This window comes from Odocoileus virginianus, chromosome 26, assembly GCF_023699985.2.
Source record: "Odocoileus virginianus isolate 20LAN1187 ecotype Illinois chromosome 26, Ovbor_1.2, whole genome shotgun sequence".
Lineage (NCBI taxonomy): Eukaryota > Metazoa > Chordata > Mammalia > Artiodactyla > Cervidae > Odocoileus > Odocoileus virginianus.
In genome coordinates, this window is record NC_069699.1 from 23,373,912 (window position 1) to 23,396,538 (window position 22,627).

Below are 22,627 nucleotides of genomic sequence, written 5' to 3' on the forward strand. Positions count from 1 at the left end.
AGCTTGGATACCATATTTTCTTGCTGGAGAACCGCATTGTAGCAGATTTACCAACTTTTCAATGACTGCTTTTTAGGTTGTATACATTGAACTGTTTTATAGACACAGTTTTGCCTGTTTTCCCTTAGTATACATTCTGACCATACTATATGAAAACCAAGAAGTTTCTAAACATGATTAAGTCAGCTTTAAACTCAAACCCACCTTTCTAAAGCATTTCTAAGAGGACTGAGGAAATAAAAAAGTATATACTATATGTAAACTGCTTAGTACACAGAAAATGCTTTTTAGAAATCACAATTTTCAGTAGATTTTCTGCTGAGCCAGATCAAGTGTTCCAATTACCCACGAGCCTTGGTGGAAAGTACAGCCTGCTGGATGTTTTCTTGCAAAGGAACACTTCCACATTGTCCTAAAACCAATCAGATGAATATATGTTCATCGTAATGTTACATTTATCATAACTATAGAGTTTACTGGCATATTATAGTTTGTAGATATGGATGATATTAAATAGTCTATTTGTAAAAATTATCATTCAGATCAAAATACCTTACTTATACATTTATGCTCTACTAATTTATACTTCATTTACAGATATCCCAGGATCAGAGGCAACTGAAGGTAAGATACGTAAATTCTGACTTTCCTTATGTGGATAGAAAAAAAGCAAACATTTTTAGAGTACATGAAGCTGAACATTTATTGGGAAAGTTGAATTTCTTGTATACTGAAAATATGTTTAAACCATACATATTCATAAGCATAATACAAACACCACCTACAATACAAACACATTTTAATAAGGTTCTACTATGAATATTAATTCTAGCCAGGAGAAAATCAGGTAAACCAGTTCTGCATATCTTTTATCTGCCTTGATGATGTAATCCAACAATTTAAGATATAAACAAAGTAAGCTTTGGCACAACCCTACTTATTTCACTATGGGAACTAGGATACATACTACCACAGATTACAAACCCAATCCATTCATAATCAATTTAAAATTATTACAAGAATCAAACCTTAATGACATGTAAACATTTTTAGGGTTTCAATTGGCAAGTATGTCTTAAATGCTTAGAAAAACACACCACCATTTCTCATTATTGTTCTCTCTTTAGCTCATCTCTTCCATGAATATAAAGTAGGAAAAATATTATTTGAGACTTCCAGCATAATTCCATTGTGCTTTACACTTTTATAAATATGGATACATCTAAAATATCAGATGCCTTTTTACCAACAGAATAAATCCACCAAATTCACATTTTCTTATAAACACATGCAAAATTAGTGAAAAACACTTTTGTATAGCAAAGACCCTGCTTAATTTCCTTCTGATTAATAATTTTGGATGGCATGTGCAAACCATACTGCTCATTGAACAGTAGATTTATTTCCTGTAGATTTTTCTATAAAAATATATTTATGTGTTCACAGGAAAAAAGTTGGTATGTGTGGAGTGACTTTTTGACGTATCATTAGATTATAGGTTTGTTTATGAAGTTAGAAGGCATCTTAGCTTTTATCATTTTCAAATTTTTCTTCATACAAAAGAACACCCTGTGACAGAGATAAGGTAACTGAGATAATCGTTAGCACTTTAAAGTTGAGACAGTTTGAAGCGAAGGGGTCAAGCAACTTGCCTAAGGTTTACATACAACATCAGTGCTGGAACCAGGAAGAGAACTTGCATTTTCCTAACCCTTGAACAGCTCCCTAGGAACTGACCCCACCATCAATCCTGGAGATTATATACAATCTATTACATTGAAATAATATTGGCTGTAGGCTAGAGAAAGTTAGTCATAGACCTATTCCTTCTGTGCAGATTCCCAGTAGAAGCCAAATGCTATTGAAACAGGGTAATGAAGAGTCATAGCTAAAGGCAATCTTAAAGCAATCTCGTTTTTCAAATCCATATGTTTGGGACATTCAGAAAATATGAGCAGGAACATGCTTATTGCTCACAAGTTAAAGGACTCTATGATCCAGGAAAATAAAACATCATTTGTGTTCATTTCTAATTGAAAGGTGATTAAATTTATATTAATCCTAATGCATTTTTGAGACTATGTCCAACCTGCAGAAACCTTTTCAGCTGATGACAAAGATGAGGAACCGGGATACTAGAGGAACTAAACTCAGGGAGAACTCCTAACCTTGGCCTCATTGATAGCTGAGTACCAGAAATTCCCCCCAGGTAAGTCAGAACATGATGATTCTTCCTTGAGAAAAGCTCTGCCTTAAAATTAGATGGGGATCAAGCTCAAGGTGCTGGATGGGTATGTGGCTCCTCACACCCAGCTTGAGGACCACAGAGCCTTCCCACTTTGGAAATCCTTACATCAGAAGTGTGGTCAAGTCCTGAGCCCACCAAGTATTGTTGTAAGTAAGACATTCTTTTTTGCTGCCTATCCATTTGGGAGGACACACAAGGTTTAAAATGATAATTAGATATTCAGCGTGGATTACTGCTTGATTATTATACACAATCCCTCATTTTGGTCCACAAGAAAGAGAGTGGGCTACAGGAATAAAAGTCAAGGCTTGAACAATATATACCAGTGGGTCGAGTTCAAAATGAAAGTAAAACCTATGAGCAGGTTTCACGTAAACATAATTCAGAAATATACTTAAGGATTTAATGGTAACGTTAAGAAATATTTCCATAAAATGAGAATTTTATTCAACACTGAATTTTACCGACACACATGCACAGCCCTTCATAGTATTTCTAAACCGCTCTCATGTATAATTTTAGAAGGACAAGTAGCCACATGCCAGGAAATAAATTCTCTGAATTTGTACTAGCTTTGACAGAAGGAGAACACAGAAAAATATCCCACCCTGAAGATTCTTAAAATGTGATATAGGCAAACGTATGTATAGGAATTTATGCTATAAACGGATTTTCTTTTTGGCAGGCTGGGGTACGAGTACACTCAACAACAAAAATTTACTTTAAAAAATATGAAAGCATTCCCCTCAATATTTATAGGATATTTTATTTTGAGATTGTTGGAAAAGCATATAAGAACAAAATCCAGATGCTTTGTACAAAGTCTTCAGTTTGGGAATCTCATGTTATTGGTCATAGCTGTGGATTGATGAAAAAATGGCATATTACTATATACTCTAGCTGTACAGACATGCCTGTTAATGTTCTTTTTCTCACTTCAAAATAAAACAATCTCTATTTTAAACTGTGTAAATATTAACATAATATGTACAATGCATTCACGAAATATATGGAACATACCATTATACAAACATAGAAAAAAGGTAAAAGCAGTCAATTTAGGAATGGAGATATCAAATAGATACGGTTATCAGACCCCAGCATCACGGACACCTCTCTTGCCTGTTCTTTCGTAAGATCACCTTCTGACCACTGCTTCTTTTGCAGCTGAATTGAGTCCAAAAAAACCATAAAAAACAAAGATGTTTTTAGGTGTCATAACTGACAGAAACTGAGTTCATGTTGAAACTGAAAGAATTCTGTTTAAGCAAGACCATCTCTGGGCAAAGAGTTAGGAGCTCAATAAATACTAGTTGATTGTTCACCTAAGACTTCTGCTAGTAACATTTTAAATAATAAATTTAGACTATATATATTCAACGAAGTGTTACTTAATAAGACATTCATATTCCTCTTTACAGCTTAAATAACCAGGTGGCTTACCATCTTTTAACCTGTCATGAACTGAAGTCACGGACAGTTCTCCGAGACTGAGTACACATGTGCATATGCAGAAAACCCAGAAGGCAGCAACATCTATGCAAACACAGTGAAGAGTGGAACCAGGCAGGTATGCATTTCACTGGATAGAGACTTTGGATTCAGTTGAGGTGAACCTAAATACAGGATTTGTTTTTGTGGTTTGCATTTTGAGCACCTAAAAAAAAAAAAAACTACAGGCCTATAAGTGCTAGATATTTTCACTTTTTCAAGGCAGTGCTCTTTTTCTTAACAGAGTTGCAGGATGTTTGAATTCTGGGTGAAAGCTTCTGCCAGAATGTTTCTATTCTGTAAGGAAGTTCTTGTTCGCTTGAACAGTTAAATCTGGAAGGTTGGTGTGAACCACTGGTTTGTTGCCACGCGCTCTGTCTATGCCCGGAGTGGAAACGTTGTGGTGGAACTTCCATTGCTTTCCACAGATCCTTTCTCCTTAGACCCAGCATAGGCGCCAATAAAAGAGCCATCCTCATTGAAGAGGCCGTGGTCACCTTCTCCGTACTCCACTAAGCTGTCGGCACTCTCTGTGGCCGGCATGTCCCTGGCAAGGGACCGAAGGCTGCCTTTGAGAGGTTTTTCGTCACTGTCACTAGAAAATCAAAAAGAATAGTTTGACAAAATCTGAGATATTCATGAAAATCATGACTCATGCTAAAATGCTAATAGGTTTTAAAATTTTCCAGACAGTCATGTTAGCACTGAAGACAGATCCTAAATGACCCTTTCATAATGAAATGTTTAGGAAGTCATTATCAGTTTGTGTTACGCTGAATAACAAAGTTTTCTGTTATTCACAACACTCCTGCTTCCCTTTAAAACTGAGACATGCAGATATTCAATCTGCTTACGTACATAGAGAACAAAAGTTATTTCCTTCACTTTCAGGAACTTTTAGAACTGCTGGTCATCAAAGCTTGATCTCTGCCCTCTACCTTTGATCCTCTATATTTTTCCAGATCCTTCCAAAAATGTCTCTCTCATCCAGGTTAATCAATCAAATTCCATTTCTTGTAACCGAAGAACTTCAATACAGTTACAAACTCAAGGTTGTTAAATTAGAAAAAGAATAGCTGGCATTTTTAGAACAGGAACGCTATAAATATCCTGCATTTATGCTCTGAGTTTTATTCTTTAACAAATCCAACTCTAAGTTAGTAAAATGTCTTTCAAATGATAGTTTTCTTAATTTCTAGCTGAGGATTTTTTTTTTAAATACTAACTTCATTCACATTATAAAGCTGTGTACCAAATTAGAAGATTTTATAAAATTCTAAGAAGGAAAAATTGGGGGAAAATGTAATTAGCACACGTTGAGCACTTCATAGAATGGGGTAGCAGCTGGTGGGGTCCATCAAATCGTTCCATTATCTCAATTTTTCTAGAAGCAGGGCAGGATGGTACTTCACTGCCCTCTGTGTTAGGCAGTGCCATATGATTTGCTTCGGCCGAAGAAAAGTGAGCAGGGGTGACATGTCACTTTAGAGCTGGTGCTCCACGCGCCATATTCCAGTCCCACTGGTGCGGTGACCCTGCATCCTCACCTACCAGCCGTGCACCTCACTGACCAAGACGGCCAGAGCCTCTCTGGTGCACACAAGGATGGGGACACACAGCGTGAGAAAGAAAAATATTTGGAGTTGTTTTCACTAGCAGCATAACTCAGATTGCCCTGACTCTTCCAAGTGTTTCCCGACCTAGGATGCTCCAGTTACAACAACAAATAAGAAGAAAACTAAAAGACCAAACGTGGCATTACCTTACAGACCACGCAACGGGATAGCGAAGAAACTATTACCAGAAGCTGGAAAGTTGAGAATTCACGTATGTTACTGTCCCCTGGAATAATCTTCCTGATAAACACGTAGTTTTGAGGAAAGGTGATGAAAACTATTAAGTAGTTTTGAGGAAAGGTGATGAAAACTATTAACTACTCTAAACAAGATGCCAGGTGAAATAGTGCAGGGGGTGGTTTAGAGCAGCCGCAAAACATGAGGGAATAAGTTTTGAATAAGGCATGTCCTCAGTGTTTTTCCTTGTAAAATTGAACAAGTAATATATCTTTCAAAAGCATTTTAAACAGTTGCCATAGATCCTCAATGACCCTTGCCTTGTGGGATTTGAGGCACAGTTTTCTAGTTTGTAAAATTTAAAGTTTTCTTTCTCCCTCCTTTCACACTTTAATGCTCCTTTTCCTAGAAAGTATCTAGAGTCATTTACCAAGAAATATCAAAGTATAAAGAGTATTTACTAAATGGAGGAAAGAAAAATAAGTATAGAGCCGAGCAGAGCTTACCATGAGGTTCAGAGGTACATCAGTTAATGTGTGCGCGCGCGCGTGCGTTCTTAGTCTCTGAATCGTGTCTGAGTCTTTTGCAACACCCGTGGACTATACCTCTCCAGGCTCCTCTGTCCGTGGAATTCTCCAGGCGAGAATACTGGAATGGGTTGTCATATCCTTCTCCAGGGGATCCTCCCAACCCGGGGACTGAACCCACGTCTCCTGCATTGGCAGGCAGATTCTTTACCATCTGAGCAAGCTGGGAAGCCCCCATAAGTTAATGCAGGATAGATAATGAGAATATTCCGTATCTTTGTTTATAATGATGGATCCAGGGCAGGGGCCCGTCAGAGGCAACTGAGTCTGCTCTGTGATAGGGATCCTGTTCTTGTGTGCTAAAGGGCATATATGCTTGGAAGCTGCACCAGCCCCTTGTGTGCAGTATACAGAGCTCCTGACTGAAAATAGCAGTGTCCTCAGCAAGAACAGGTAAGTAAAGAAGAGGGTGACGGAAAGGTGGAGATGCGCAGTGACAGCGAGAGAGTGAGCGTAACACCCCGTCCAGAGGCACTTCGCTCCGACCAGATCTCTTCAGTTTTTCCCATTTGGGTGCACTTGTGTGAGTTTGGTCCAGGGGTTAAGAGTGACACAATCTTTTTCATCCTTTCAAGGCTATCTTAACCTTCTTCGGATGAACTCTTAGCAGAGCTCATCTTAGGAACAGTTGCTCCCTTTTTTGCTCCTATTCTCTTTAATTAATTACAGTCATTTGCATAGATAATTCCCCCCACACACACAGACTAGGTTCATCTTGAGGACATGGTTTGCGACTTAATCACCTTTGTAGGTACACAAAATACATGTTTATGGGTATACACTGAATACAACCTGAGTTTACCATGGCTACGGTGAGGAGTGACTACGAGATATTTTACCTATTTTATATAGATAATCTCTAAATAACAATACTCTCATTTGCATAACACCTTTCAAGGAAAGTGTCCTAGCACACAGAGTCTACCTAGACAGCAACCAAATGTGTGTGTGAGGAGGTCTGAGTCGTAACTCCTGTCAAGCACTTGTATCACTATTCTTTATAGGGGTGTTAAAATGTAGTGCTTTAAGGAGAAATGCTTCTTTATATTTTCAAGTTTATTTAACCTTATGGATATATGCTTTGATACATTTTTAAATAGAGTGTAATGTTTACCTGTATTCTCCAAAGGTTTCATCTTTTGCTGACTGAACTTCAGGGTCTGGATGAAGATCCTCCTTTTCTTTCACTAAAAAAAAAAAAAAAAAACACACAAACAGGTGGAGGAGTAATACGAATCATTTTTAAAGACAGAGATTCTCAAAGCACCGTTAATAAGTCGAGTGTTTTGTGTTTGATAACAAAGAGGTAAAACATGAGTGAATAGGTACAGAGTTACAGCCTGGTGCAGTTACACATGGATTTAGTATTATGTGGGCAACATGTCTCAAGGAAAGAGTCAAACCTAGTTACAATCTCTTAATGAAGACCAAATGACCATAGTACATTTTACTATGCTAAATTGTTTGAAAATGTCATTGGCTGATATCAGATCTATGTTCTTAAACTAAAGAACTAAAAAGTCAATCATTTGATTGTTCTCTTCTTACTCCAAACTGCCTCAATAATCTACTCAAGTCTGTAATACCATAGGTTAAATTAGATTTATTCTAAACAGTGGGAGATAGAACACAAAGATTGTTGCCTCACTGTGCTCAGAAAACTCGAACTAAAATCTCTTATCATGGCACCTTTTACTACTTACTTGCAGAGAGATGAGAATTTCTCTTGGTTTTCCTACAGTGTGAAATGCTGACTTGTGGTTAAGAGCACAATTTGAAGAAACTCCTTCAGAATCTGGATAAGGTAACACTTCACAAAGAACAGTTTGTTGCATATATTCAAAGGGAAATGCTATGTCTCTTTACAGTTTTCAGTTACTTACCTAGAATATCCATTAGTCATTGAAACTCTAATTCATAAGAATTCAGTGTTCACAAGAAAAGAGGTATTAATTGCATAAGCATTCTATGTAATGTTACAACAATTTAGTAATTATTCTCTGGTTTGATTGTTCAATATACCTAATGGGCTCCCCAAAACATATACTAGATGAATCAGAAGCCAGTAAAGAATTTCATACTGATCTGATCAACAACAAACAAATAGCACTGGGATGTAAATCTTTCCCCCTCTATAAAAGCATCATGAATACTCAGAAAAAATAATAGTAACAACAAAATATGTATATATCAGAGGAATAAGGGATGAATTCCCAGAAATGGTTAAGTTAACACAGTTGACTAGTGAAGCCACTACTATTAGAATGTACTAGTGCAAAATATCTCTGGGTCATGAATTTGTAGAGAGGCATACTATTAAAATATATGTGTGTGATTTAGTAACAAGTCTCCCTAACATCTGTGATATTTTGCAGATAGAAAATAGAAGCATGGAAGTATTATATGCCTCACTAAAGCTTATTTTATATACTAGAAATGAATAGTTCATTTTAAAAAAGATGAAATACTTTCATTCATAAAACAAGTAACTACCTAGAAATAATTTTCTTGACCATACATACACCCTTTGGTTAGTTAATAGAAAAAATTTCTTTTCCTTTCAGTACACTATATAACTAATGTATATATAGTATATATACATTATACTATCATTATACTATAGTATATCCCTATAGTATATATATCATTATATGGTATATAGTATATATACTATAGTATATCTGTCATTATACCACCATTATATATATAGTATAACTAATGTACTAATATAAATAGACTTTAATGTGTAATTAAAACAATTGAAGATGTCTCTTACGAAGGTCTAGAAATTAAATATAAAGTGTGAAAGTGTTAATTGCTCAGCCGTGTCTGAGTCTTTGCGACCCCATGGACTGAAGCCCGCCAGGCTCCTCGGTCCATGGGATTCTCCAGGCAAGAATACTGGGGTGGGTTGCCATTTCCTTCTCCAGGGGGATCTTCCCAACCCTGGAATCAAACCCAGGTCTCCTGCATTCCAGGCAGATTCTTTACCGTCTAAGCTACCTGGGATGTCCTAAGCAGGTAAGTAGAATTTACTTGGTAAAATTTAAAGTCACAGTAAGAAACAAGTTTACCTGAGTACTTCCCACCTCTGTTCCTCTTCACAAAGCAAACAGTTAACAATATTAGAGTGAGCAGAGCAACTGCACACATCAGGCCAATAAACCAGCCTTGAGTGGAGATGTCCTCGTACAGACCAGCATATTCTGTTGTACAAAGAGAAGGCACGCTGAGTACGAGGAACAGTCTTTGAAATTAAGCCCCTTTTGGGAACATTAAACATACAAAATAGCATCACTTTTGTCCTTGGAGTGGCCCTAGAGGGTATGTGATTTGAAGTACAGTTCATCAGGAGAATCCTGATAAATTGTTAATTCATTGCATTTGATTCTGAGGATGAAAACCAAAGAGAAACAGTAGAGACAGATCAAGATAAGCAGAGTAGCAGAACAAGCGAGCAAAAGCACAAGCTGCCTTGGTCACATGCAGATTGCAAGGAGACGCTGGGGGCTTGTTTGTGGTTTTTGTTATTAATACATGTTAATTAGCTGCAGACATTTTTAGGCAACTACTCTGGTAAAAACAATTAAGAGGTAAGTCTGGATGTTGGTGAGACATTTTTCCTTTCGATAATTTTAAAACACTGTGCCAACACAAATGGAAACTATGGTTTTCAGAGCTAACGTACTTCGTATTTTCAGCACAGGAAGTATGTAAAAGTACACCATCTGCAGGGCACCGATGAAGTGTCTAAACTGGCTCCGAACGGGATCTGTTTCTCACCTGTCCCTCTTGTCTCAATGACATCTTCAAAAATGCTATTGTTAGCAACCCAACTCTTAGTCAAAAGGCGGACTACATGTTCAGCTCCCGGCTCAAATGCCTCTACTGGGTGAATCTTTTGAGTAAGATTTACTCCTTCTGATATCTTCCCGACACTTTTACCTAAGAAATGTACACAGTTAATTCATATGAATTGTAATCGCTGAAAACTAGGACATGAAAAGTACTGTTATTTGAGATGAATAAGAGAGCCATTTGTAGCATTTTTTTCTCAGTTCTGAATTATCAGAAGATGAAGAAAATGAACATTCCAAGATTTTCTTTTTTAATATGCTGAAATGGAGTAAATGAACTTAATTCATGTCCTTTAAAAATGACACACTTGTTGATGAAGTGATGCTATAAATTTGCGTGGTCATATGAATGGTTTAAAACCAAACACAGACTTCAAAAAATTGTACAATGTCATTTTGTGCAATTTGGACTTTAACAAACCTAGTAGGAACCAGATTTGGAGATTTTGGCTTATAAATGAAAGCATATGGCATTTAAATCTTTAATTTACATTACTTCCTTTGCCTTGGTAATTTTCATAAGTATTGACAGAATAGCATAATATGCTCATATACTAAATGTTTGAAATTTCTACAAACTTAAGCTACATCAAAGTACAGGTTTATAGGTTCTTTTAAATGAAACATTGAAATTTTTGAAGTGTACATCAATGTATTAATTGTAGAATATTGTAGCAGATAAAAATATGACAAGTATAATTAAAATATACATTTAATTTATGATATTATAACAAAATATCTACAATAATTTTGCTGTTGATCCATAATGTTGCTAAGAATTAACTTTAATGTTTAAAGGCTTTAAGTGAAAATGTGTCACATGTTAAAATTTAGGTATAACTTTTCACCACAGAGTAAACATTATATAGTTACTGATAACATGAAGACATTAAAAATGGCACCGTGAGAAAAATAAGACCAGTTAAATTAGTTGAAGAAAACCTTCAAGACTGAACAATATTGAAACAAAACACAATTAATTTTGCCTTTGAAAAACAGAAATTTAGTGTTCTGTTAAGTAGCACAAGCTTTTGAAAAATAGAGCAAAGCAAGTATTTTAATCCAACCAGTAAAGACACAAAAAAGATTGTTTTCCCCCTTTTAGATTATGGAATGCGAGCCACCTGAAAATCAGAGTGACAACCAGAAAATTATGGGGAAAAATGCTTGTGTATCAAATCCCATTCTCTGATTTAATGCCAGATGACCTTAAAATGTGCCATCCAGACAGAGCAAAGAAAAGAAAGATACACAGAAACAGATTCCAATTTGCACAAAAGTTAACATTTTTAGAGTATTTAGTGATAGCAAGATGGATATTCTCAATAAAAATATACATTTTTTTCTTTTTCAAAGATCGTGCTGAAATCAAGTGGAAAAGACAGTTTTTTCTGTAAATATGGCAATATAGGCCTATAGAAGAGAATTCAGTGTCAACAGGGGAAGGGGACAGTAGCTGACATTGCAGAATCCTGAAAAAGAGCACAAACATACTAGTAAGAAACACTTTCAAATCATGACATGAGAATGAAGAAATATGCTGTCAGATGCTCAAGCACATTAGTTATAAATTGAATTTGCAGAAGAGAGTAGCATCATTTATATAGTCACATAAACAGCATTTTCCACCCTCTGAAAACAACTTGTCAATGCAACCAGCCCAAATTTGCCAATATCTTCATATATACAAGAATGCAGGACTATTATAAGGTAAATTTGTGATTTTTTTTCTTACATGTTGCTAATCGCTAGAAATGGGACTAGCATTTCTGATATATATTATAGTGTTGGTCCTTAAATAAAAGTAACCCTCCCCAGGCCTTAAACTCTGTTTTAGAAAATACTACAGTTGCATATTTAGATTCCACTATTCTGCCTTATTTTCTTGGTGTCAGACACTTGTTAACCATTTCAACTCTTGATGAATAAGAACCTTTTAGTTACTAGAGTGTTTTCAACCACCATCTTTAAGCCTACCACTTAAAAGTAGGTAAAAACGTTCTTCAATTCACTTGGTGTCCAATTCATCCTTGGAAACAATTTGAAGTTTTGAGAGAAACTATTTTGGGTATGTATATGTGTGTGTGTATACATATGTACATATACACATTTCCCCATATAAGAAAGTACTGAGTATATAGGAACTCTTAGGAAAACATAAGCTCTTCAGTATTTACCTTGAATAGTAACAAAATGAGAGGAAGAATCAAACTGGCAAAGGTCACAGCAAAACCACACAAATACATTCATTTCATAGTGATTGATGAACTTAAGTACACTGCAATATATGTCTTATATAAATGATAGTTCAAGTTTCTTCATTACTATTTTTGCTTTTTTCCCATGGATTCTACCTTTCATTTAATCTAAAATTTGGGAAAGCATCCAGAACAGTGGATGCATAGTACATGATACATACCTGACTTGTTTATATTTCCCTTCCTGCTCTCTCCCATTCCCTTTGGCCTGTCTCCAATACCCCTCTAGGTCTCATCAACTTGAATTCTATGCAAGGCCCTCTTTTTTTAAGTTTAAAAGTGTGTATATCCTTTCCCCCAATCCACTTCCCTTTCGTGTTTTACCTTCTTATTTTCTCTCCTAATGCCCCGTTGATAACATAGAAAGCTTAGTAAAAATACTTCTAAAATCATAATTGGACATATAATTTTGGAAGGGAAATGGCCTGAGTTGGGAAAAAAAAAATAGAAAAGTGAAATTGAATTAGGCAAACTATACAAATTATACAAATGAAACCATAAAGTTATGAGCCATTTTCAAGCTAATTACTTGGCATCATCCAGTAGACAGTAAAATAAAATTGATATATGAATCATTGTATAGATGAGTCATGACATGGAGGTGAAATGTGTTAGATCAGTGTTGCAAAATGTCTACCAGTGCAAGAGGCAAACATTTTTCTGGGTGGAAACATTTCCAAAAGAAAAATACCTGCTCTACTAACCTTATGATTTACTTTGTGACCTTATATCCCCCTAGTTTAATTAAAATTATAGTTCCTGACCTTGTATACACTGAAGCTATAGTTTGATTACAATTGTGCAGAAATCTATAAATTGAGTCAATGTGAATTTTAGAAACAAGAGAAATAAATTCTGTACATCAGTGGAAAACAGAAGGTCAGAGAGATTGAGAGCACAATCATTTCTGATTTATAGTGACTACCATGGCGCCTTCCTTTCAGAGCAGTTAAAAACACAGCATGTATAAACCTCCTGTACTTACTGGCTTCTCCTAATGTAGCACTCTCCTCAGTGACTGGTTTCCCACAGCCCTTTGACGTGCAAGCCCTCAGGTAGAATTTGTACTTGGTGGTTGCATTGAGGTTCAAGAGACGCCAGCTGGGCTTTGATGGAGTTGTAATGTTGATATCATTTAGCTCTCCAATTTCGTCAGTGTCATTTACTGAAGAAAGAAACATGCATATCAACACCTCAGATTTTGTAGTCTTAACAATTCAACTTATGTTATGCCTGTTTCTGCTTCTATTTATGCTTGTGGCCTGCTGTCTTAATTATTCATAGTTATCAACTCAATTCTATGAGGTAGATACAATTATTCTGACATATTATCCATGGGTAATTTAAGATCTGGCAAGAATAAACACACTGCCTAGATCTAGAGCCACTAACTGGCAAACCAGGATTTGAATCTAAACCACAGCCTTTTAACTCCAAAGCCCATGCTCTTAATCACTGTGCTACCCCGGACAACCCCTCCAGCTTTGCCATACCTATTAACCATGATGAGCTTCCCCCACTGGTATATTTTCATTGTATCCTTGACGTGTGTGTGTGTGTGTGTGTTAGTAGCTTAGTCATGTCTGACTGTTTGCGACTGTTTGTGGAGTTTAGCCCGCCAGACTCCTCTGCCCACCGGATGTCCCAGGCAAGAATACGGGAGTGGGTTGCTGCCACTTCCTTCTTCAGAGGATCTTCCCGACTCAGGGATCGAACCCAGATCTCCTACATTGCAGGCAGATTCTCTACCATCTGAGCTAAGTACTTTTTAAAGTTTTATTGTAAAAATTTGAACAGTGATTTACTGGAGTCTTCCATAGTTTCTGGTTTAATATGCAGCACTGAACAAGTACTCAGATATAAAGAAACTGATATATTAATGTATTTTAAAATGTCTACTGTATACTTAGCACTATGTAAAGTGCTGTATGGAAAAATAAGATTTAGATAGTGCCTTTCAAAGAACCTGCAGCACAGGCAAGATCTTGATATTCAAGCAAGAGCATAAAGTGCTATAAGACTACCAACAGAATAATCTGAGATGAAATGGTATGTTCAAGATTGTGCAACCATTAGTGGTAAGAAAAGGGCTAGAATAAACACTCCTCAAACTTGGTCCAAGAGACCATAAAAATATAGTTACTCTTTAACTTAAAACTGCTTTCATTGTAGATACAATGCAATCAGATAAATGGAAATGAAAAATTACGAATCCAAGCACAAGGAAAGAAGTAAAATAATCACTCTTGGTAGATTACTTGAGAGCACTCCTGTAAATACCACCAAGTCAATTGAAAAACTACCACAATCAATGTAAGAATTCAGCAAAGTACATAGAGAGCGCTCAGATACACACTTTACAACTATTTAGAACATATAGCCACAAAAATAGATAAGCCATCTAAGAATATTTCAGTCACTTAATAGATAGCTAAATAAGTATAGATATCTCTAGAGATCTCTTCAAGAAAATTAGAGATACCAAGGGAACATTTCATGCCAAGATGGGCACAATAAAGGACAGAAATGGTATGGACCTAACAGAAGCAGAAGATATTAAGAAGAGGTGGCAAGAATACACAGAAGAACTGTGCAAAAAAGATCTTCACAACCCAGATAATCACAATGGTGTGCTCACTCACCTAGAGCCAGACATCCTGGAATGCTAAGTCAAGTGGGCCTAAGGAAGCATCACAACGAACAAAGCTAGTGGAGGTGATGGAATTCCTGCTGAGCTATTTCAAATCCTAAAAGATGATGCTGTGAAAGTGCTGCACTCAATATGCCAGCAAGTTTGGAAAATTCAGTAGTGGGCCCAGGACTGGAAAAGGTCAGTTTTCATTCCAATCCAAAGAATGCTCAAACTACCACACAATTGCACTCATCTCACATGCTACTTACATAATGCTTAAAATTCTCCAAGCCAGACTTCAACAGTATGTGAACTGTGAACTTCCAGATGTTCCAGCTGGGTTTAGAAAAGGCAGACGAATCAGAGATCAAATTGCCAACATCCATAGGATCATCAAAAAAGCAAGAGAGTTCCAGAAAAGTATCTACTTCTGCTTTATTGACTATGCCAAAGCCTTTGACTGTGTGGACCACAATAAACTGTGGAAAATTCTGAAGGAGATGGGAATACCAGACCACCTGACCTGCCTCTCGAGAAACCTGTATGCAGGTCAGGAAGCAACAGTTAGAACTGGACATGGAACAACAGACTGGTTCCAAATCAGGAAAGGAGAACATCAAGGCTGTATAATTTGCAGAGTACATCATGAGAAACACTGGGCTGGATGAAGCACAAACTGGAATCAAGATTGCTGGGAGTAATAACAATAACCTCAGATACGCAGATGACACCACCATTATGGCAGAGAGTGAAGAGGAACTAAAGAGCCTCTTGATGAAAATGAGAGAGTAGAGGGAAATGTTGGCTTAAAGCTCAACATTCAGAAAACTAAGATCTTGGCATCTGGTCCCATCACTTTACATGGCAAATAGATGGAGAAATAATGGAAACAGTGACAGACTTTATTTTTTTGGCTCTAAAATCACTGCAGATGGTGACTGAAGTCATGAAATTAAAAGACGCCTGCTCCCTGGAAAAAAAAAGTTATGACCAACCTAGACAGCATATTAAAAAGCAGAGACATTACTTTGCCAACAAAGGTCCATCTAGTCAAGGCTATGGTTTTTCCAGTAGTCATGTATGGATGTGAGAGTAGGACTATAAAGAAAGCTGAGCACCAAAGAATTGATGCTTTTGAACTGTGGTGTTGGAGAAGACTCTTGAGAGTCCCTTGGACAGCAAAGAGATTCAACCAGTCCATCCTAAAGGAGATCAGTCCTGGGTGTTCATTGGAAGGACTGATGCTGAAGCTGAAACTCCAATACTTCGGCCACCTGATGCAAAGAACTGACTCATTGGAAAAGACTCTGATGCTGGGAAATATTGAAGGCGGGAGGAAAAGGGGGATAACAGAGGATGAGATGGCTGGATGGCATCACCGACTCGATGGACATGAGTTTGAGTAAACTCCGGGAGTTGGTGATGGACAGGGAGGCCTGGCACGCTGCAGTACATCAGGTTGCAAAGAGTTGGATGCAACTGAACTGAAGTAAATATAAAGTCGTTATTTTATTAAAAGCCCCCATATCAAGTAGTACAGTAACCACAGCTATTGTTAATATTTCAGCTTTTTCTCTATATATTCTAAGCACTTGTTTTTAAAACAAGTTTAGATATTATATACAGTTCAACATGAAGGTAGGAATTTAATATTCAGGTTTTCTATTATTAGAATAAAGGTAAGATCTATCTTTACCAAATAAAGTTGACATTGAAAAGTTCTCAAGTGTTTCTTCAGTGCTTCCTACATGTTTGAAATCCAGTTCATGGACTTAAGAGACTTAAAGTCTTCCCTGGCAGCTCAGCTGGTAAAGAATCTGCCTGCAATATGGGAGACCAGGGTTAGATCCCTGAGTTGGGAAGATCCCATGGTGAAGGAAATAGCTACTCACTCCATTATTCTGACCTGGAGAATTCCATGGACTACTCCATGGGGTTGCAAAGAATCAGACAGCATGACTGAGCAACTCACTTTCAAGAGCTCAGCATCTGGAATGGCTGAGCTGGGTTTCAATCTTTTCGTAACACTTGTTTTACTGCATGGCTCTTTGTAAGTGAATCCTATATACTTCTCATCCATAAATCAGTGATGGTTCATACCTCATAAACTTCCTGTTTTCACGAAAAATGAAGGGAGAGTACTTAATTTTTACTGATCCTGCTAACTAGCCAATACTCAAAAATGCCAAACCGCTGCCTTTATTAGGGTTATGCCTCTACCTGTTTAATCGTAGGAACTCAAAGCAGAAACAGAAGCTCAAGCTGATACCTGACCTGAACTGCTGCAAGCCTTGAAGGGACTGATGGCAGTTCAGGGTTATGATCCAGTTGACCTGTGCAAGCAGTGTAGACTGGGCTTCCATAGACCTGATGTTTCTGCTGTTTAGAAATTCATGCCTTCGAAGTTTAACATTTTCCTATGAGCTCAGTCCCCTAGTCTCCATGTTGAGCTGATACTTAAGATTTGAAGACTGTAACAGGTGGGAGGTGCTGTGATTCAAATAATCTGCTTTCATCTAAACATGTTGTTTTTAACTTAGTGGCCCAGCAGCACATGGGGAGAGCCTGTAGGTGGTCCAGATGACGTGACTGCAGCAGTGGGCTACAGGAGGAGGATCCACAAACACAACTACATGCAGAGTTGAGACTGGAAACATGCCTCAGAGACAGGAGAGGCAGGGTAGGGTAGAAGTTAGTGTGCTCTGAATCTCCACTACAGCATTTCTTTCTCTGTTTACAATGTTTACATTTAATTTACTTAAACTAAAAATAGAAACAAACTATTCACCCATTTCTCCTACCCCTCCCCAACTTCCAAGTCTGGGGCCACCCACCACCACCACCAATCTATTCTCTATCCACTACATCATTTACTGACTTTTTTCTTTGCATATTCCTAATTCTCAAGGTATCTTATATAGATGAGTGTGTGCGTGCTCAATCGTTTCTGACACTTTGTGATCCTGTGGACTAAAGCCCGCCATGCTCCTCTGTCCATGGGATTCTCCAGGGGATCTACCCAACCCAGGGACCAAACTCGTGTCTCCTGCATCTCCTGCATTATCACTGAGCCACCTGGGAATACCTATGTAAATGTTAAAATGCATATTTTCTGGTGTCTATTAATTTACTGCTTTTCCCCCCTCAAAACAAGAATTGGCAAACCTTTCTGTTAAGGACTAGATTGTAAATATTTTAGCCTTCGTGGGCTATGTGATGTCTTTTGCAACTACTCAGCTCTGCCACTGCAGCTATAGAAAAATATAAGTTAGTGGGCATGGCCATGTTCCAATAAAACTTGTAAGAACAGGGAGCAGGCTTGATTTGATCTGCAAGCCAGTTTACAAACCCCTGTGATATAAGTAAGTATGCCAGCCTACAAACCATGAATTAGATTCTCAGCATGGGAAACCAAATACTCAACCAAAAAAAAAAAAAAAAAAAAAAAGAAACATTAATAGGTGAATCTAATTCAAATATGTACTCACTTATCTGGTACTGCAGTAGATATCCAGTTAAATTTCCATTCAATTTCTTGGGTAGCCCCCAGGACAAAGTAGCAGTGTCTTTATCAACTTTGATGACTTTGAGAAAAGTTGGTTGTTCAGGTACTGGAAAACATGAAACCAACAATAGACACTCCAATCAGTCAATTTGTTTAAAAAATTACAGTTTTTTTTTAATTAAATTGAAGAGCTAACTCATGACATCTGTACAACTTAACTAATAAGGGAGGAAATGTTTTGACCATTGGGATATTTGTTATTTTAAATTGTTGTTTATAAACTAGATATTAATCCTAAACTGTCTCACCTCCTTCTGGTGTTTGAAATATAAAAGGCTCACTCTCTGGACCAGCTCCTTTGGAATTATAGGCTAAGACTGTTAAGTGAAATTCGCTAAAGGCATCCAGAGAAGGAACCATTCCATAGTTTCTTTGTCCTGAAAATCTCAGAATGTTTACTTCTTTGGGATGTGCCCTTCCATCCAACAGGCTTTTTGTCTTCCACCAGTTTACCTGCAATGAGATTAGGAACCCTTTAACATATCACCGACTCAATGGACACGAATGTGAAGGACAGAGAGACCTGGCGTGCTGTAGTCCATGGGGCAGCGAAGAGCTGGACACGGCTTAGGGACTGAACCGCAGAGTATCACCAGCGGTAGCAGATTTCTCTTTCAGCTTCTGAAATCAGTTCTTATTTGCAGGAAATATATTAACTTGACAATGAGCAGAAAAGCTATGATAAAAACCTGATATCCTTTCAGATGTCCATGTACTCTTTCCTTTGGAACTGTTGACCAGGTGACTTTAACTAATGAGCTGTTTATAACCTCCACCCCTTGGATCACTGGAGCTGTATCAGGATCTGTTGGGCACATAAGAAGGATTAGCTTTCAAATCATCCAAACACGATTATTAGGATCCTTTTCTAAAGGTGATCCTTCTTTTTTTTATTTTTTAATCTGAGGAAAGCACTTTTCTCAAGTCAATTTCAAATGGAATGAAGAGTTTCTCATTACAGAAGAGTTTCAGGGCCCCAATATTAATAGGTTCCTAGAGAAGAGGGCCTGTACCACACAGAAAAGCCCCTGTCCAGATGGATATGGTGTGAGCAATTGTAACTGAAAACAGTGGACAATGAAATCCTCCATGGGCACCTTGCCTTGGAAACATGTTAACTAGACTAATATTATAACTCAAATGACTTGGGAGTTTGATGAACATGAATAAAATTGAGCATATTAATGTTCAACATTAATTGAGCACAGTCTATGTGTCAGACACGGTTCTAAGAGCCTATCCTGGATTGGCTCACATAATCCTTACAACAGTCCCATAAAATGGTATTATCATCATCCCCATTCTTCAGGGGAGCTAACTACAGAGAAGTCAACCAAACCCACCACAGTCAAGGCTAATGTATCAGTTCCCAGTGAGGAGACCTGAGTAGTGAGAACACAGGTGGCAGGTAAATAAGGAGCTAGTCGTTTCACATTCCTGCCCTTCTTCTCTTCTTGAATCAAAAGATTACTTTGGATACTGTAAGAACAATGAGAATAATGCCTACTATCTAGTTATTTGCAATGCAGTGTCTTTCCTTTTTCCAAAAATTTATTTGCAGCAGTTCTTATGGTATAAATATCTAATAATAAAATCATGTCATTAGTACCTCAAAATTCTGCGTGTGAGGGATTCTATATGAAATCTGGGCCTGCACCTCACCTTCCTTAGGAAGGCTCCAGCCTTGAGGCCGGGGTGTGGCAGCAGGCAGCTGCTAGGAGGTCCTTGACAAGTCAGGGCACGTCTGACTGGACACCTGTGTGCACTGACGGTTCCAGGTCTTCAATGTTCATTATGGAAGTAGCATTTTTGGGAGAAACTGAATAAAATTAGACCTTTCAATGTTCTTCCTCACCACTATCCTGACAGCTCTCCTGCAGTCAGCTCTAAAGTAGAACCCATGTGTCCAGTTTCTTTTTATCTCCCACTGTAAGTACAGCCTCTTTGCATGCAGTCCTTGCTCAAAAATGCTCCTCGACAGGGGTGCAGTCTACTTGAGAAGAAGCTATTTCAGAAGTGGTGGGGTGTCGGGTACAGCACTTACAGTCTTCTCCGGAATAGAGAACCACTGGCTGTGGCTCAGGGCCAGAGCCCAGGTGATTGATGGCTTGGACCTGGACATCGTATGGCGCGTAGACAGCAGGTGTCATCACCCGCAGGCTGTGGTTGGTGACTGTCTCTTCCTCCCACTCCACCGGGGCCCCCTGCGGCTTCCAGGTCACCCTATACTCCAGTCCGGGTCCATTCTGCTCCATGGCTTTCAAAGGCTAAGACAGAAGGTCGGCATGATCACAGATATGCTGAGTCAGGGGGCAGAGAAGCCACCCTAAGTGGCACAAGAAATGTGGCAATAAAGGGATCATTTGGGGGGAGATCTTTAATCCCCCTCTTTGGTTTGGAAATGCTTGTGAAAATTTTTGTCATTCTGTTCATTTAAGCTTTAGAGTTTCTCCATCCCCTCCCCAAGTAGAAAGAATCCCCCAATTTAGATGTCTGGAGTATGCCCTTGTGAATTCTAACTGTTCATATATGAAAGAACTTACTAAGAAATTTCATAGAGGGTTTTAGCTTTTCTTGACACTTTCTTCCATATTCTATTTTTTTCATTCCTAAAGAACTGGCAGAAATGAAAAGGACATGGCTATGAGTTCGCCAAGTATAGTGTAAGTCACTCTTTGCAACCCCAGGGACTGTAGCCCGCCAGGCTCCTGTCCATGGAGTTCTCCAGGCAAGAATACCAGAGGGGGTTGCCATTTCCTACTCCAGGATCCCTAAATAGTTGTGGGATTTTTTTCATGGCTTTTCAGTCAAAACTCTTTCCATCTGACTCCATCCATTATCCCCCATCTTCCTTCCAAGAGAAGACAGAAAGCAAGTAAATATTTTTGGATAATATGTATTTGCATGCACTAGTACCCATAACTTATAGCTCCTCTTTACCATACAATAGTTCCCAGATCCTTGCCCATTCTGTTTCTTTCTCTTTTATCAGAAAGTGCTCCCATCCTCCAGTTTATTTTGCTGTATAGAAATATTTACTGGAGGAATTTCTCGAATAAGAGATTGGTTATTTCTACTGTAGCTTTTAAATTAAATACTTTAATTAAAAAACATTAATGTGATTTAAACCATCTACATAATATCACAAAAATGGGAATATGCATTTAAATGAATTATATACAATACATAAAAATTTGATTTTAGCCATAGATTTAAAAGGGTCACTTGTATAACTAATAATTTTGCCTGTATATGCAAGTGATTCAATAACCATATGTAATGTTTTTATAGAATTTGCAATACTTCTTGACTCAGATTAATTTATCAGTACTTAATAGAGGGATTGGATGGAATAAAATTGAAAGAAGAGTAGTCTATCAGCACAATAATTTCAAGGCTGGTGCTTATTCGAGGGGTAATAGTTAAGTTCTGTAAGAGGAAAAAATATGAAATCAAAAGCTTTCTGAGATTTTCACAGTCATTGTTTATATTTTGCTTTCAAACTTTTGCCCCAAGATATTTCCTACTCTCATATAGATAAACTTACCAGAGGCTGTCACATTGACCAGATAAGTCAGGTCACAAGCTTTTAGTTCCATTCTACAATCTGGAATTACAATTACCTTCAGTCCCAACTGACAATAAGTATGTACAAATACTATTATTCAGTTTACGCATGTTTTGCTTTGAGAAAAATCGTTGCATTTGATAAAGCTCTCTGAAAAATTTTAAAACAAACTGTGCCACCCTAGGTAACACTGTTAAGAAAAAATCTTACCTAAATCGCCAGCCTCCTTGGCGCCTAGACTCCCAAAGAAACTGCAGGAATATCTCGTATTTGGCTTTCAGACAGTGGACAACGAAACCTCAACAAATTCACAAATAGATCCCAAACAAAGATAACAAACCACAATAGCCAGGGATGTGGGGTGGGGAGCGGGGGAAAATCAGCAGCATTCCTTCCCCTCATGCAGCTGCTCATAAGAAAGGCATCTCTATAAAAGAGGTTAATTTGGCATCTAGGCATCTCTAGATGGGGTCTGTGGATGCCCTTCAAAGGATCTGAAAACCCATGGAACTGCTAGTAAAACTTTCTATGTATAATTTCTTAGAACAAAACTGTACTTCTATTGTATTTTCAAAGAGATCTATGAACAAAGCAAGATTATACTGACTGATCTACAAACTGGACAGAT

At 37.7% G+C, this 22,627-nt stretch overlaps 1 protein-coding gene across 10 annotated transcripts in view; it reads right to left on the minus strand.

The window, feature by feature from the left end:
* Positions 1 to 676: 676 nt before the first annotated feature.
* The window catches only part of CHL1 (cell adhesion molecule L1 like), a 227,789-nt gene continuing 205,838 nt past the window's right edge, over positions 677 to 22,627 (minus strand). For 9 of the 10 annotated variants that reach the window (XM_070455658.1, XM_020880762.2, XM_020880761.2 and 6 more), the window contains 9 exons: positions 20,476 to 20,698; positions 19,121 to 19,236; positions 18,680 to 18,884; positions 18,355 to 18,477; positions 13,220 to 13,399; positions 9,903 to 10,064; positions 9,194 to 9,325; positions 7,234 to 7,306; positions 677 to 4,334 (listed from right to left, as the gene is read on the minus strand). In XM_070455658.1, coding sequence (XP_070311759.1) covers positions 4,118 to 4,334; positions 7,234 to 7,306; positions 9,194 to 9,325; positions 9,903 to 10,064; positions 13,220 to 13,399; positions 18,355 to 18,477; positions 18,680 to 18,884; positions 19,121 to 19,236; positions 20,476 to 20,698 — 1,431 coding nt within the window. In that variant the 3' untranslated portion in view covers positions 677 to 4,117. The remainder of the gene's footprint in view (positions 4,335 to 7,233; positions 7,307 to 9,193; positions 9,326 to 9,902; positions 10,065 to 13,219; positions 13,400 to 18,354; positions 18,478 to 18,679; positions 18,885 to 19,120; positions 19,237 to 20,475; positions 20,699 to 22,627) is intronic. The other variant, XM_020880764.2, reaches the window with a different exon arrangement.